Source organism: Plecotus auritus (genome assembly GCF_963455305.1).
Source record: "Plecotus auritus genome assembly, chromosome: 10".
NCBI classification, from domain to species: Eukaryota; Metazoa; Chordata; class Mammalia; order Chiroptera; family Vespertilionidae; genus Plecotus; species Plecotus auritus.
This window is the reverse complement of record NC_137785.1, coordinates 31,183,661-31,200,846: the sequence shown is the minus strand read 5'-3', so window position 1 is coordinate 31,200,846 and position 17,186 is coordinate 31,183,661. Positions and strand designations below refer to the sequence as shown.

The 17,186-nt window shown below is 47.0% G+C and overlaps 1 protein-coding gene across 1 annotated transcript; it reads right to left on the bottom strand.

Moving 5' to 3' along the window:
• Nucleotides 1-4,076: 4,076 nt before the first annotated feature.
• UPK1A (uroplakin 1A) lies at nt 4,077-12,096 on the bottom strand (the record flags this gene model as incomplete). Its single annotated transcript, XM_080645958.1, has 7 exons — nt 4,077-4,121; nt 4,204-4,287; nt 5,559-5,738; nt 7,103-7,210; nt 7,344-7,418; nt 9,773-9,973; nt 12,016-12,096. The coding sequence occupies 7 exons, from the start codon at nt 12,094-12,096 to the stop codon at nt 4,077-4,079; spliced, it is 774 nt and encodes a 257-aa protein (XP_080502084.1).
• Nucleotides 12,097-17,186: the final 5,090 nt, after the last annotated feature.

Genomic DNA, 17,186 nt, shown 5'->3' with positions numbered 1-17,186 from the left:
CAAGATAAAGACCTGGTGCAGGCTCGCTCTAGAGCAGCCGTGGGCAAACTACGGCCCCGCCCGTTCGGCTGTTCTATCGGCCCGTCGAGCCGAAAGAGCGGAGGGTTCTCTTGCTCTCCCCTCCGCCCCTTCACCAGCAGCAGTGTTAACATGGCAACGTCGTCGGGAAACAGGGCTGCAGCTCCTTCTTCTGAGTGGGCGGATTTATATCTGCCCATTCAGTAGAAGGAACAACCTCTCCATCTTCCAGAGGCTCCTTGTAATGGCCCCGGACGCGTCCCCTGACATCACCCTGGGAATGTGTAGACACGTTATCGTGGTGATGTAGGGAGACACGCCCCTGGAGCACACAGTATCAGAGCATTAGCTAAAAAGGAGACCAACAACACTGTTCCCACTGAAGTTGATGTTTTAAAGACCAAAAACCTTTCAACCCAGTCTACATTGCCATCTACATCTACGTCCGGGCATAATTTGGAAGTTGCACTAAAGAAAATGTTTAATTTACTGTTTACACATTTTGTTCTTTTCTATTTGTTTTAGTTTTAAATTATTTTATTATATTTAAGTTTAATTTGAAAGGCTTTTGTACCTTTCCTTTGTTAGGCAATTTTATTTTGCCTTTGCCATCTTCAATATAAGGTATGTTATTGTGCTATGATTCCTCCATTTTTTGAAGTTTCAAATTATAATAATTAGTGTTTACATTCTTCTTGTTAAAATGTTTGAAATGAATAAAACTATTGAAATAAAATAAAAAAAAGACCGTACCCTTTTATGTAATGATGTTTACTTTGAATTTATATTAGTTCACACAAACACTCCATCCATGCTTTTGTTCCGGCCCTCCGGTCCAGTTTAAGAACCCATTGTGGCCCTTGAGTCAAAAAGTTTGCCCACCCCTGCTCTAGAGCATGCCCGTGCCCCTTCTTGGGGATGAACTTTTTACTTCCTCCTAAACTCTAAGGGTCCCCACAAGACTTGCAACCAGGGGAGCAGTACCCAGCGGCAATCTGTCCTGGGCACACCCCCTGATCCTATCTCCAAGGCCCCCTTTGTCTTGACCTCCCAGTGAGCTGAAAGCAGCCTCGCCCTGGCTCGCTTCTTTCCTGGAACGTTTCTAGGGAGCCAAAGCAGGGCACTGGCTAAGCTCTCTCCTGTGGCTTCTTCCACCTTCAGTCCTTCCTTTGTGTCACTGTCCCCAGCTTTAATAAATGGGCTCTCAAAACCACCGGAACTTGTGTTGTGAAATCTTTCCTGCATGAAATGAAGAACCCACACACTATAGACTGTCCCGAGGCAGACCTGCTCCCGTCCGGTAACACTTCCATTGCTAAATTTTTATACACTTTTAAGTGAAAGGGTTACACATGATTTTACTTTTTTTAAAATATATTTTTATTGATTTCCAAGAGGAAAGGAGAGAGAGAGAGAGAGATAGAAATATCAGTGATGAGAGAGAATCATTGATCGGTTTCCTCGTGCATGCCCCACACTGGGGATCGGGCCTGCAACCCGGGCATGTGTCCTGACAAGAAATTGAACAGTGACCTCCTGGTTCATAGGTTGGTGCTCAACCACTAAACCATGCCGACCAGGCTGATTTACTTTTTAAAAAGTATTTTCCTGCCTTAGCTGGTTTGGCTCAGTGGACAGAGCATCAGCTGGCGGATGAAGGCTTCCGGGTTCCATTCCAGTCAAGGGCACATGCCCAGGTTGTGGGCTTGATCCCCAGTGTGGGGCGTGCAGGAGGCAGCTGATCAATGATTCCCTCTCATCATTGATGTTTCTATCTCTCTCTCCCCTCTCCCTTTTTCTCTAAAATCAATAAAAATATGTTTTTTTAAAAAGGATTTCCCTATTATTTTAAACTTTTAAAAAATATCTTGACCCATTTTTTAAAAATCCAACCCTACATATGTATCTACAGAATAAAAGTACTGTATGCAGTTAGCAAGTTTTTCAACTTTTCATTTCTTAGAGGTTTTTCCATGTTAAAACATTATTTTTTATTACTCTGTGGTGTTGTAAAGTAAAGATACAGCCTAGTTTTCCTAGTCAGTTTGGCTCAGTGGATAGAGCGTTCGGCCTGTGGACTAAAGGGTCGCAGGTTTGATTCCGGTCGAGGTTACATACCTTGTTTGCAAGCTCCTACCTGGCTTGGGCCCTGGTCAGGGTACTAATTAGAGCTAATCTACTGATGTTCATTGAGGTTACTGTAATGAACATCCTTATACAGCAGGTCCGCGGCTTACATCGGAGATCCGATGCTATAGTGCTGGCACGATGTAACGCGATATTCACCATAAGCACCTATGTCACTCACATGGAGCACATACACAGCAGTAATGAAGTGAAACAGTAAAAAAAATTAAAAGAAAGGTAACAATTCCTGACCTTTACTTGTGGTAAATAAATTATGAAAAAGCATAAAGCACATATGTACATACGTCGAAATGATGGAACTTTTTTTTATAAATAAATGGGAGATGGCGACGTAACCACAAAACAACATATGTCGAGTCCAACGTAACCCGAGGACTGCCTGTATATGCTTTCTGGTTATTTATATCATTGTGACATCTTTTGATATAAGCTCACATAGATCTATCTTATTTTTAAAAAAACCCATACAGATTTTTATTCATTTTAGAGATGGGAGGGAGAGGGAAACATCGACTTGCTGTTCCACTTATCCATGCAATCATTGTGTGTGCCCTGACCCAGGATCAAACCCGCAACCCTCGCATACAGGGGCAATGCTCCAACCAACTGAGCTACCCAGCCAGGGCAGACCTATCTTCTTTTTAACAGCCACTGAGGGTTCCTGTCCAAGGGTATAACCTGAGTTGTGCACCCATCCCCTGCTGATGGATATGAGGTTGTTTCCAATTTTTCATCCCAATAGACTTCTTTGACCATTACAGACTTTTTAAAGCTGATATCTGAATTTAGCATCTGCAGACCATCAGTAGACCAGTGGACCCCGAGAAACTCCATTTGAGGGGAAGGAAGCCAGGTTTTCCTGGCAGGGCCTAATTGCTATAAAATGGCCAGAGGATGAGCTTGCTTCAGAGAGGACAAAAAAGCAGTGAGGAGAGTCTTAAAGTTTGCTGTCTGTCATGTTAGAATATTATTTTTATTACTTAGAGAACTTGCTGGAAGCTCTAGTCCCTAAAAGGAGGGTGTCTATCACCTCTACTGGCGCATCGGCCCTGTGCTCTGATTTTCCTTTGATAAACAACCCCTTCTCAACACCACCCCTGGATGCATTCTTAGCAAGGTCATTAGTCCAATGCTCTCCTTTCCCTAACCAAAGGGTGGGCCTAGAACCTAAACTAAGATAGTGAGATTTAATCCTTGACCTTGGGAGGAAGTGCTGTGTTGCTTAGCTATCCAGATGTGCATCTAGTGTTGCAGAGAAATCCTGCCTCAGAGTGAAGCCGGTTTCCTAGAAACCTAGTCTGAACTCCTGGATCCAGCCCTATTGACTCGGTTACATGAGCCAATAAATTTCATTTTATATTTCAGTCAGTGCCAGTTGGGTTTCTGCCATTTCCATTGGAAGAGTCCTCGTTCATTCACCTTTGTCTCAGAAGAAAACAAATTAACTCATGCAAACAGTGTTTATTGAATATCTATGCTCAACCCAGTGCTGGGCGATGCTGGGGATAATAAACGGCCATGACAGAACATGTCCCTCCCCTCATAGCAATCCCAGTCTACCAGAGCTCCAATAGACTATCACAGCCCACTCAGTAATAATGGCCATATCCCCCATGAAGGAGGCATCTGTGAAGGGTGGTGAGATCTAAGGATAGGAATTTAAGTTGCCACTGATAGATGGGCCAGGAATCAACCAAATGAAATGAGGTTAAGGGCTAAGGGCCCATGCATGCATGTCCAGGGGGTTCAGAGTCCTAGCAGAACTCAGAAACCTGGTAAAAGATCTTGGGAGGAGGAGGGGAGGGTGAGGAGGTGGAAAGGGAAAGGTGAGGCAGCCAGCCAAGCTTCAGCTGGAGGAAGCAGGAGCAGGAGGAGGCCAAGGTGTGCACATGACCATCCCTTCTCATTCCTCACAATGTGGTGTAGAAATACATGGCTATCAGCATCACAGGGAGCTGGAGGAGAAGGCAGTTGGGTTAGGGGTGCTCCAGCCCCACACCCACATCCCACCCAACCTATAGGCTCCCCGCCTCTCACCGTCCACATCAGGATGGCAAACCCAAACCACGAGATGCCCCACGTGTAGCTGTCGATGGCATGGCCAATGTGTTCGAAGCAGCCCTGGGCAGGGGGAAAATAAGGGTTTGAGTAAATTCCCTCAGGAGGTTGGCTGCTGAAAGCAAGAGTCACTGTATGCCGTCAGGAAAGTCACTTCCTTCCTTGAGCCTTGGTTTTTCACTTGTGCAATGGGGATGATGGCAGTGCCTACCTCCCAGCGTGGACTCAGGGCACAGGGATGTGACCTTGAATCCAGGATCTGTATAAGTAGGTGCTGCCATGATGGCGATTACGACAGCCTGAGGGCGATGTTATTTAGATCAGGCTTTCCATGCTGCCCACAGGTGCCAAGGGTTGGAAATGTGCCTTTAGATCAGCCCACTTCTGACATCTCATTTAGAGATCAAGCTGAGTGAGTCCAGAGCCCACCCTTCATGTAGACCACTGCCCCAACTTGGAATCAGCCAAGAACAAAGGTGCCCTGATTAGGCAGGATTGATAGGCAGGACTGAGGCGATGCACTAGCTCTACCACTTGTTCTCTGTGGAGCCTAAATATGAATCTGACCCTCTGAACCTCAGTTTCCCCATCTGCAAAGTGGTGATCTGAACAGCACTGCCCTCTGAAAGCAGTTGTGAAGATTCCATGGGGATGCATGTAAGCACTCTGCCCAGAGTCTGGGCAGGAAACATGGCTGTCTGGTTCTGCGAGTGCGGATGGTTTGCACACCTGATCTAAGATATGCTGCTGAAGGGCCCCAGGCAGCCAAGAGCAACCAGAGGGACACTGGGACCAGTTCTCCTAGTCTAACCTCTTCTGGCTTCTTTTTCTGCCCCTGCACTCCCCTCACAATAGTTAAAGCATCTGGTTGGGGCCTAACTGCCTGAAATCAAACTCCAGCTCCATCCCTCACTAGCGAGTGACCCCTCAGTTTCATCATCTGTAAAATGGGATAATTATAATCTTTACCTCAGGCTGTGGTGAGAAATAAGATAAAAACTTAGAGTACTTTGAAGGATGCCTGGTACAAAGTATAAGCTCAATAAATGTGGGTTGTTATTGGTGTTGTGCTCTTGCTATTATTGTTGTTGCTCATATTACCAGACAACCTGAGAAAAATTGCAGGTGCCAGGTCTAAATCAGATAGACCCTGTGTGCATCCCGCTAACTTTCAGAGGGAGAGAGAGACAGATGGAGGGAGAGTTGAGAGGAGAGATAGAGAAAGCCAGAGAGGGGAGAAGGAAATAATAAACAGTGAAAAGGAGGAAGAGATAGAAGAATCAGAGAGGACCAGAGAGACCACAGACAGGTGCAGCAGGAGGGAGGGGACATACCTTGGTGAACAGGTAGTCCATGTGGCCCAGGCGGCAGCCTTCTTCATTGAGGGGAATGAAGTTGCCAGTCCGCCGACAGCACAGTGGGGGCCAGGGAAATACCACCTCTGGGGTGGCCGCCCGGAAGGTTGATGTAAAATTCACCCAGTCCATGGGACCAGATGTGCCACAGCACTCTTGCTGGAGAGAAAGGCAAGGGGTCAGGCTCCAGCTCAGAGCAGACTGCTACTTGCCTGAGGTCAGACAGGGAAAAGGACAAGGTTGTTCTGTGCCCCTGCTGGGCCTAACTTCCCCATGTCCTGGGCCTCAAGGAGGAGGGCAGTGTCTGTGTGTGTGAGCAGTGACCAGAAGATATTTGTTCCAGAACCAAGAGGCTGATGGGGGATTTGGATCAAACCCACAGTCATGATTTATTTTAAAACTAGTGGCCCGGTGCATGAAATTTGTGCACTGGAGGGAGGGGGTCCTCAGCCCAGCCTGTGCCCTCTGGCAGTCTGGACCCCTCGGGGGATGTCCGCCTGCTGGCTTAGGCTCAATCACTAAGCCGGCAGTCAGACATCCCTCTTGCAGTCTGGGGCTCTCACAGTCCAGGACCCCTTGCTCCTTACCTCCGGCCTGCAGCAGAGGTGGGAGAGGCTTCTGCAACCACCACTGCACTCACCAGCCATGAGCCCGGCTTCTGGCTGAGCGCACTGACTACCAGGGGGCAGCTCCTGTGTTGAGCGTCTGCCCCCTGGTGGTTGGTGTGCATCATAGCGACTGGTCGGTCTGCTGTTCAGTCGATTTGCATATTAGGGTTTTATTATATAGGATTCTTTTGAGTTCACAGTCAACAAAACCTGAGCTAAGTGACATCAAAGTTGGATTTCTGTGTTGTTTTTTCTAGTCCCTATGGGTGTTTATTTTGTGGTCCCTGAAAGATGAAAACATAGGCCCTTTCAAACATGGGTTCCAATCCTGGCTAGCTATATGACTTAAGCTGAACTGGGACCTCAATTTCTCTTGAATCCTCAATATTCTCCTTTGTGCTGCCATGTCAAGTTGGGCTTAGCTAAGAATGTGGCTTCTGGAACGCAGCAACCTGGGTTTGAATCCTTCTGGTTCTGTGAACTACCAGCTGTGTGACCTTGTTCAAGCTCCTCAACCTCTTGCCTCAGTTTCCTCATCACTAAAAAGCTGATCTCCCTTTGAAGGTGTGAGGATTAAATAAACTTTCTAAGTGCATTGAACAGTGCTAAATAGAAGTTAGTGCTCATTAAATGTTTGCTGTTAATATAATATATGCCACGATTAAGAGTGGGGATTCTGGATTTAGGCTGCCAGGTTTGGATTCCAGCTCAGCCACTTACTCTGGGCAAGTGACTTTCCCTGTTTTGGGGCCAGTTTAGTCATCTGAAAAATGACAATGACTAAGAGCCTCCCTCATAAGAACCAAATAAGTGGATATCATATACCTGTGGGCATAATGGGAGCCCTATCTACCTCTGTAGTCAGAGCCTCAGGTCCTCCAGGCCTCCCTGCCACCATTACCCATCCTCGCTCACCTCAATCATGATACGGTCCCAGAGGCGAGTCAGTTCTTGGCCCTGGTCTGTGTCTGCACTGTAGAATGTCAGCATCTGCTTGGTAATCAGGGATGGGTTGGACACCATCTGTGGAGGGCCAGGAAGAGTAGGGTCCAGTGGGGTTGGGTGGGAAGAAAAGTCAACCTCCACCCTTAGCCTGAGACCCTCAACACACTCCCCCCAGAAGTCATGCCCCTCCCCTGGCCTCTGCCTGGCTCACATAGTCTCGGTGGGTGTAGGATGTGATGCAGGAGGCGCACTCGAAGATGTAGACGATGAGCATGAGCACCAGGTACTGGGGAGGGATAGAGACAGGGACAAACAAACAGCCCAGTCAGGGAAAAACCTGTGGAATGACACCCCCTTAAGGAAAATGAAAAATTCTTAAAAATTGTATAGAACAATGTGAATGGTAGCATCTATGTGATAGGTATACAGGTGTTCGCTGTTTAAGTCTTTCCCTTTTTTTGTACGTTTGAAATTTTCCCTAATAGAAAGTTAGGGGGAAATGAAATAAAAATATATGTAAAGTATTTCCTGAAGTTAACAAATATGCTTGGATGCAGTAAAATAAATGTTTACTCTAGAAAGGAAAAAAGAGAGAGAGAGAGAGAGAGAGAGAGAGAGAGAGAGAGAGAGAGAGAGAGAGAGAGACATTCTTGAGGTAACCAGGGACATTTGAACACAGACTGAGTATTGGAAGATAGATTTGAAGGAACTAGGGTGAATTTTGCAGGTGTGCCTGCAGCATGATGGTTGCACAAAAAAAGAAAATTTTATTTGACTGGTGTTTAATGTAAATGATATTCCTGTCCTCACCTCTTCCCTTCACCCTTAAACCAACAGGGTGTGGGGTGTGGATTTGCTAACTCTAGTGCTGAGAGATGAGATGCTGTGGCATTAACTTGCCTGACTGCTTTAAAACAATGTCCTTATCACTCAGAGAAATGTGCACTCAAGTATTTATAATGACTTGGTGTCTGGAATGTTCTTCAAAATACCCCAGGAAATAAAAATGTGGGCAGGCAGAGAGTGGAGCAGAGGAGACAAACTTGGCCAGTCTGTGTCTGACTGTGTTGAAAACAGGTGATAGGTACACAGGGTTCATCAGGCCATTCTCTCTACTCTCATCTATGTTTGAAATTTCCCATAATGTATTTTGTTTTGTTTTTAACTTCTATGTCTTATTTAATGACAAACTAATAGACAGACACAAACGTTTTTTTACTAGTTGGGTGAACTTTTAGGGCTTTGGTTAAATTGTTATGCCAGAGAATTAAATGCAGGAAAGAAATTTTAAAAGAAGGAAAACAGGAAAGGAAAGAAAAAGAGTCTTTCCGTGGCTCCATCTCATGGTGAAGCCAAAGTCTTTACCAAGGCCCATAAGGCCCACCTTCCCTTTCTTCCCTCATCCTCCATGCCACCGCCCACTATTCTCTCCCCAACCCCATCTGCCCTCACCTCGCCTCCTCTCTCATCCCACCCCCACTTGGCTCCAGCCACACTGGCCTCCTGGCCTCCTCTGGCTTCAGAGCCTTTGCTCTTGCTGTTCCTTCCACCTGGAATGTTCTTCCTGCAGATACACACACAGGCTCATTCCTCACCTCCCCTAGGCCTTTACTTTCTCAGGCTGCAAGGCCTCCCGCCCCTTTCCCCAGTTTCAGCTCACCCTTCCCTGGTCACTGTCTTCTCCCCCTCAGAGCACCCTCCTCTATGACAAGGGCTTTATGTTTTGCTCACTAGATAGCTCTGGTGCCTAGCATTGGGTTTGGCACATGGTTCTTGCTCAATTAACATTTGTTGATTGAATAAGTAGGTGCTCCTGGGAATTTAAAAGGCCCTCAACTATAGAGGAAGCACAGTGTTGGTTCTGTGTCATTGAAGCTTAGAATCCTTGCTTTCCCTGCTACCTGGGCTTTGGCCTCTTTGAGCCTCAGTTTCCTCATCTAGTAACTTCAGAGGGCTTCTGGGAGGATTGAGAGACTTCATTTTCTAAGCTGCTTAGCCTAGCATCAAGCACATGAGAGGCCCTTGGGAAGTGTGGATACTACTGATGCAATTATTGTTGGCAGAGACTGAGAGCACAGGTTCAAGTTTAAATCCTGGCTCTGTCACTCACTTGCTGTGTGACCTTGGATAAGTGACTTCACTTCTCTGAGCCTCAATTTCAACTGTCAAGTGGGCTCATGACGATGATCATGACGGTGATGGTGATGATGGTATCTCATATGGAGTTGTGAGGAATAAATGAACGAATCCATGTAAAGCATTTAGAAAGTAAAGAGCACTCATTAAATGCTGGTTGTGCTATTATTATTGTCATTATCGACAGCATCACTTATGAGCACAAACTCTGGAGACCAATTAACTGAGGTTCAAATCCCAGTCCTGCTACTCAAGAGTTGTCCTTCTGTGTAGAGAGCTTTATGCCCTTCCTCCCCTGTGTCCAAATTTTCTTTTTGAAATTATGGTGACAGCCGAGCTTACGTTTTTGGGTTATGGGAAGGTGAAATAAAATGATTACCACGAGGCCTGGGTGTAGTGCCATGTTGAACACACAATAGTGGCTGCAGTGGTGGTTGTTATTATGAATCTATGAGGATGATCTTTGTGCCTACGTGTCCCCATTCCCTCCTCCTGGGGCCTCACCGTGAGGATCATGGACCGCCGGCGGCAGAGAGCTGCACCCACACCAAAGCTGGCCACAACGAAGAAGGAGAAGCCACAGAAGATGGCGATCCAGGCACCAGCGAAGACATCATCCTTGCCTGAGACACCCATCAGTGGGTACACATGGTACTGGTCAGCTGTCACCCATACTGTCTCAGCAAACAGGGCCAGGCCTGACAGCTAGAAAGAGCAGCAGGATAGAAAGACCAACTCAGGGACAACAGCCCAAGCTGCCTGAGTCTCCATGAGCAAGTTCCTTCCTCATTCTGAACCTCTACTGCCTGCTCAGTAAAGTGGGCATGTAATAAGAGAGACAAAGACATCACCTTTCATAAACAGGGATGGGGCTAGAGTAGACAGAGGCCAGAAAGGAAGGAGGGCCCCTCTCCCCTCACTGCCAGTTGCTTTAAAGGCAAAAGGAGATGCCACATGCAAGCCTAGAGGAGATGCTTGGCCAACCTGCCCTTCCTTACTAGTGTTATTCTCTGAATAGGGGAATCTGACCATTCCCAGAACAATTACAAATATACCAACTCTTAGGTTCAGCGATTCCACCTGCAGAAATCAACCCCCCCCCACACACGTGCCCATGCAGGAAAATCACAAACCACAAGGTGATCTCCTGTAGCACTGTGGGTAGAGGAACCAGGATGCCACAATGGAGTGCTATGCAGTTGTGGAAAAGGACAGAGGGGCTCTCTTGAGGACTCCTGTGGAGTTGCCTATAGGCTATGTGAACAGGAGAAAATGGGAGGCATGAAAAAGGATATGGGATGAGTGACATTTGGGACAAAGGGAGGAAATAGGTGTATACACTGCGTGGCCAGATTATTATGATCTCTGAATGCATAATAATCTGGCCACTCAGTGTATATCCTATATAATAAAAGGCTAATATGCAAATTGTCCCCTCGACCAGGAGTTCGACCAGCAGGCAGGCCGGCCAACCACCCATGTCCCCTCCTTCTGGCCAGGCTGGTCAGACCCCACCCAAGCACGAATTCATGCACCAGGCCTTTAATATATATATATATATATATATATATATATATATATATATATATATATATATACTGAGTTGCCAGATTATTATGCATTCAGAGATCATAATAATCTGGCCACTCAGTGTATGCTCCTATTGCTTGCATTTGTTGCATGTTGGAAAAACTAAACACCTAGTTACCTGCAAGATAAGGAATGGGGAACAAAAAAGAGGAAATTTCTTGGTGGATTTGTTTGACAATAATCAAACTAACACTCCTAGAGTATTTCCTGTGTGCCAGGCATGGGACCTCATAATTAGTTTCAGTGTTATGATTATTATTGTTACCAGCTGTAATGTACATTATTGTTATGACTAATACAAAGAGTAACCACAAGGGCCAAACTGGTCTAAGTACATTAATCCAGTAACTCATTTTATCCTCTCAGCATTACTATTTTATCTCCATCATACAGATAAGAAAATTGAGGCTCAGAGAGGTGACCCCAGGTCCCACAATAAAAAATGGCAGTGCTGGGATTTGAACCCAGGCTGTCTGGCCCAGAGCCATGTACAGGCATCACATATTTAAAAAAACAAAACATTAAATGTTAAGGAAAAGACATTGTTATTATTTTATCATGGGCTTCCTGTGTGCCAATCAGGCACTTTATATCTGTAATCATATTAATGTTGATAGCTAGCATTTCTTTTTTTTAATATATATTTTTATTGATTTCAGAGAGGAAGGGAGAGGGAGAGAGAGAGAGAAGCATCAATGATGAGAGAATCATTGATCGGCTGCCTCCTACACGCCCCCCCCACTGGGAATCGAGCCTGCAACTTGGGGATGTGCCCTTGACTGGAACTGAACCTGGGACCCTTTAGTCCACAGGCCAACGCTCTATCCACTGAGCCAAACTGGCTAGGGCGATAGTTAGCATTTCTTAATTACTTTTTCTGAGCTGAGGGTCATACATGGATTAATCCACACAAATATCCCCATAATGAGGACATAATTTATAGATGGGGAAACAGGCACAGAGAATTAAAGTCACTTGCTCAAGATCACACAGATGGGAGAGGCAGAGCTGAGATTCGAATGCAGGCTGCTCTGACTTGAGAGCCTGCAGCACTGGCCTGCTGGGGAATCTTGGGCCCTCAGCCTCCACCCTCAAGCTCAGGACTGCCCCCTTCTCCCCACCTCCCACTCAGCTCCCAGCACTGGGGGATGTCTCACCAGAATAATGATGTTGCCCAGGACCAGCAGCCCCACCACAATTGGAGATCCCTTCTCCGCCTCTGCTCCTGCAGAAGCCATAGTCGTGCCTGGGACACATGAGCAGGGATGAGGCCAGGCGAGGGTCAGGAGAGGAGGGAAGGTCCAGCTGGACCCACTGCCCCCCAACTGCCATGGGCTGCTTCTTGCTCTCTGCTGGGCCTAGGCTGGTACTGAGTGCACCCAGCTTCCCACAACCCCAACTGATGGGCCATTTTACAAAAGAGGATAGTGAAGACCAAGCAGGGCACTCCCCGTCCAGAGCTCAGCACTGTCCCTCCTTGCGCCTCAGACCACCCCAGTTCCCTCTACCCATCCAGACCCCCAGAGTCCCCTCCTCACCTTCTCTGCCTGCAGATTCTCTGGCCAGCCCCTCCCACAGTGGCTCCCTATATATGCCCGGGCCCCTCCTTAGGAAGGGAGGAGAGTATCTGGAAAAAGGGACAAGAGGTCAAGCAGGCAGACCAGCATGAGAGAACAGCTTTACGTGCCCCACCCGAGTGATTTATAGACCTGATATTCCAGATTGTGCTAGTATCTGGCCAAATGGGCAGGGTGATGTGGTCCTGGTAAGGTTGCTGTGGCAGGAGGAGGGGGAGCAAGTGAGTAAACCACCTGATATCTCTCCTTAAGACATAGGTCTTCCTGGGAGCAGAAGAGAGATCCAAGTTGAACCTGTGTGTGAATCCTGAATCCCAGAACTGCCTCTTCTGCTGGTGGTTACACCTCTCCAAGTTTAGGAACCCAGCGGGGACACTCAGGTAGAGACTTGGCAGGTGAGGACAGGGCTAGACCAAGGCAGGGAGGGAGGGAGGAGAGGATGGGGCACGTGGCTCAGAGGCTGATTGCATGGGCTGTGGGCTGAGGGGAGAAGATGGCAGGAGATGGGTGTGTAAGGGGAGTTTGAGATGAGTGTACAACAAGGGCAGAAGAGAGGTATGCTAAAAAGGGGAGGGGGAACACTGAATGGGCTTGGTGGGAGCAGAATTGCTGGGTCATGGATATGTATGTGCCAGGTTGCTTTTCACAATGGCTGTCCCTAGTGCCCTCCACCCAAAAATTCACGAGAGTTCCTGTATCCTTCCATCACCACCTACACTTGGCTTTATCCAGCATTCTAATTTTTTTTCATTTTTATTTTTTAGTTATTTTTTAATTTAATAAATCCTTATTGTTCAGATTATTACAATTGTTTCTCCTTTTTCCTCCCATAGCTCCCCTCCACCCAGTTCTCACACCACCCTCTGCCCTTACCTCCCCCCCCACTGTCCTCATCCATAGGTGTACGATTTTTGTTCAGTCTCTTCCTGCACCCCCACACCCCTTTCCCCCAGAGAATTATCAGTCCAGTCCCTTTCTATGCCCCTGATTCTATTATATTCACCAGTTTATTCTGTTCCTCAGATTTTTAATTCACTTGAGTTTTAGATTCACTTGTTGATAGATATGTATTTGTTGTTCATAATTTTTATCTTTACTTTTTTCTTCTTCCTCTTCTTAAAGAACACCTTTCAGCATTTCATATAATACTGGTTTGGTGGTGATGAACTCCTTTAGCTTTTTCTTATCTGTAAAGCTCTTTATCTGACCTTCCATTCTGAATGATAACTTTGCTGGGTAGAGTAATCTTGGTTGTAGGTTCTTGCTATTCATCACTTTGAATATTTCTTGCCACTCCCATCTGGCCTGCATAGTTTCTGTTGAGAAATCAGCTGACAATCATATGGGTGCTCCCTTGTAAGTAATTAACTGTTTTTCTCTTGCTGCTTTTAATATTCTCTCTTTGTCTTTTGCTCTTGGCATTTTAATTATGATGTGTCTTGGTGTGGTCCTCTTTGGATTCCTTTTGTTTGGGGTTCTTTGAGCTTCCTGGACTTGTAAGTCTATTTCTTTCACCAGGTGGGGGAAGTTTTCAGTCATTATTTCTTCAAATAGGTTTTCAGTATCTTGCTCTCTGTCTTCTTCTGGCACCCCCATAATTTTGATGTTGGTACGCTTGAAGTTGTCCCAGAGGCTTCTTACACTATCTTCATATATTTGGATTCTTTTTTCTTTTTGCTTTTCTGGTTGGGTGTTTTTTGCTTCTTCGTATTTCAAATCTTTGACTTGATTCTTGTGTTTCTCTAGTCTGCTGTTGGGTCTCTGTATAATATTTTTTATTTCAGTCAGTGTATGTTTAATTTCTAGTTGGTCCTTTTTCATATCCTCGAGGGTCTCGCTAAATTTATTGGCCTTTTCTAGGAAATTCTTGAAAAGCCTTATAACCGTGGTTTTGAATTCTATATCCAGTCGTTTGTTTTCCTCCATTTCTTTCGTTTGTGATCTGTTTCTTTGTCTCTGCATTTTTGTTGCTTCCCTGAGTTGGTAGGGTAGCTTTGTGTGCTAGGTTTCCTATATGGCCCAGGGGGTCTGCCTCCCCAGTTAACCTGAGGTGGACACTCTTGGTGCACCCCTTTGTGGACTGTGTGTACAGCCTTGTTGTAGTTAAGCCTTGATTGTTGTTGGTATCACTGGGAGGAATTGACCTCCAGGCCAATTGGCTGTGAGTATCAGCTGTGTCTACACCGGGAGACCTTCTGTGCTGGAGACAGCCTTATAGGACCAGACTTGTAAAATTGCAAAAGCCTCTGTGCTCAGCTTGGATGGGGCGGAGTCTCAGGGCTGAGCAGACAGTCTTGGCTTCCTGTCAGCCCTGCCCTTGCGTGCATGCCTCCAGACCTCTGCCTTCCGCGACTCCCCTGAGTTTCCACCTGACAGTCCAGATTCCCCCCGTAAGAGCGTGGGTCCCCAGGGGCTCACCCAGAACTGGGGTTCAGTGCAGTCAGGAGCTTCCGACTCCCTTGTGCTAGGGAAAGCCTGAGGCATCCTCTGCAGTCAGTTTTCTCTGCATGCACGCGCATGCGCACATGCCTCAAGACCCCTGCCCACCGTGGCTCCCCCGAGTCTCCGAGTCTCCATGTGCCTTTCTCTCTACCTGACAGTCCAGACTCCCGCTGTATGAGCCTGGGTCCACGGGGTTTCGCCTGGAACTGGGGTTCAGTGCAGTCAGAACTGGGGTTCAGTGCGGTCGGGGGCTTCCTTCCCCCTTCCGCCAGAGAAAGTCAGCCAGGGTCTCAGCCGCCCTTCCTCTCTGCACGCACGAAGACCCTTTGCCGTACCTCCAATTCTCTGTGAGCTTTTCTCTTTCCTTCTAGTTGTAGAATTTCCACTCAGCCAGCTTTCCTGTGGTTCTGGATGATGTCCGTCCTTTTTTTAGTTGTAGTTTTGAAATTGTTGTGCGAGGCAGCAGTTTAGGTGCTTACTTATGCCACTATCTTGGTTTCTCTCCCTAGCATTCTAATTTTTGACAGAGTAATTCACTGTAAAGTGATACCTGCCATTATTTCAATTCTCACTTATTACTAATGATTTTAAGCACCTTTTCACATGTTTATTAGCATTTTGAGTTTTTACTCCCATACACATTTTCATTTTTAACATATCCTATCTAATAAAAGAGAAACATGCAAATTGAAAGTACCTACCCTATACCCACAAGCCACACCCACCAGCCAATCAGGAGCGAGTATGCAAATTAACCCAACAAAGATGGAGGTTAATTTGCATACACAGGCACGGAGCGGCCTGGGTCCCAGGAACATCCTCGGGACCCAGGCTGCTCCTAGCCTGTAGGCCCGCACTTAGGCCCTGAGCAGCAGGGGTCCCAGAACACCCCCCCCCCCGGCCACTCCAGGACTATGGGTGCGGCCCCCAGCTGCTTGCGTGTGCTCTGGTGCCAAGTGGCGGTTCAGGTTTACGCCCCCAGCCAGGCACCCACAACAGGGGGCTGGCTGCTGGCCTCGGGGGCATTCGGAGACGGGGATGTTCCTGCCCCACCCCCAACCACTTGCGCATGCTCCGGCGCCAAGTGGTGGTTCGGGTCCATGCCCCCAGCCCGGCAGCCACGACGGCGGGAGGGAGGGGGGTTGGGGGGGCCTGACTGCTGGCCTCTGGGGCATGTGGAGACCCCAGCGGCCACCACCGGGTGGCGGAGACACCCCCCTAGCCCAGTGGATACAACGCAGGGGCCGCATGAGCTGCAGAGGAAACACCATTTTTAAAAATATATATATTTTATTGTTTTTTTTACAGAGAAGAGGGGAGAGGGATAGACAGTTGGAAACATCAATGAGAGAGAAACATCAATTAACTGCCTCCTGAACACTCCCCACTGGGAATGTGCCTCCAACCAAGGTACATGCCCTTAACAGGAATCAAACCTGGGACTCTTCAGTCTACAGGCCCACAGTCTATCCACTGAGCCAAACCAGTTAGAGAGTAAATACCTTTTCTGACTGCTCATTGGCTAAGCTCCCGGTACGCCGCCACCTGCAGTGTTCTTGGTAACTTGGGTTATAAGAATCCAAGAAGGTGATCTAGGGTTTTTCCACCACACTCCTGAAGGAAAAAACGAAGGTCCGCTGCTGGAGGGGCTAAGAAATGTCATATCCTGCCCTAGCTGGTTTGGCTCAGTGGATAGAGCCTCGGCCTGCTGACCGCAGGGTCCAGGTTCGATTCTGATCAAGGGCATGTACCTAGGTTACAGGCTTCTCCCTGGCTGGGGGCCAGGTCAGGGCTCTTTCATGCAGGAGGAAACCAATCAAAGTGTCCCTCTCACATTGATGTTTCTCTCTGTCTCTCCCTCTCTCTTCCAGACTCTCTAAAAATCAATGGAAACATATCCTCAGGTGAGATAAAAAAGAAAGAAAGAAAGAAAGAAAGAAAGAAAGAAAGAAAGAAAGAAAGAAAGAAAGAAAGAAAGAAAGAAAGAAAGAGAAAGAAAGAAAGAAATGTCATATCCTATGAAAACACATCTTAGCCGAAACCGGTCTGGCTCAGTAAATAGAGCGTCGGCCTGTGGACTGAAGGGTCCCGGGTTCGATTCCGGTCAAGGGCATGTCCCTTGGTTGCGGGCACATCCCCAGTGGGAGGTGTGCAGGAGGCAGCTGATCGATGTTTCTCTCTCATCGATGTTTCTAGCTCTCTATCCCTCTCCCTTTCTCTCTGTAAAAAAAAAAAAAAAAAAAAGACACATCTTAAAAATGCCTAAAGAAAGTTGTCATTTTTTCACAGTGAAGGGACTAGAGTCCGTG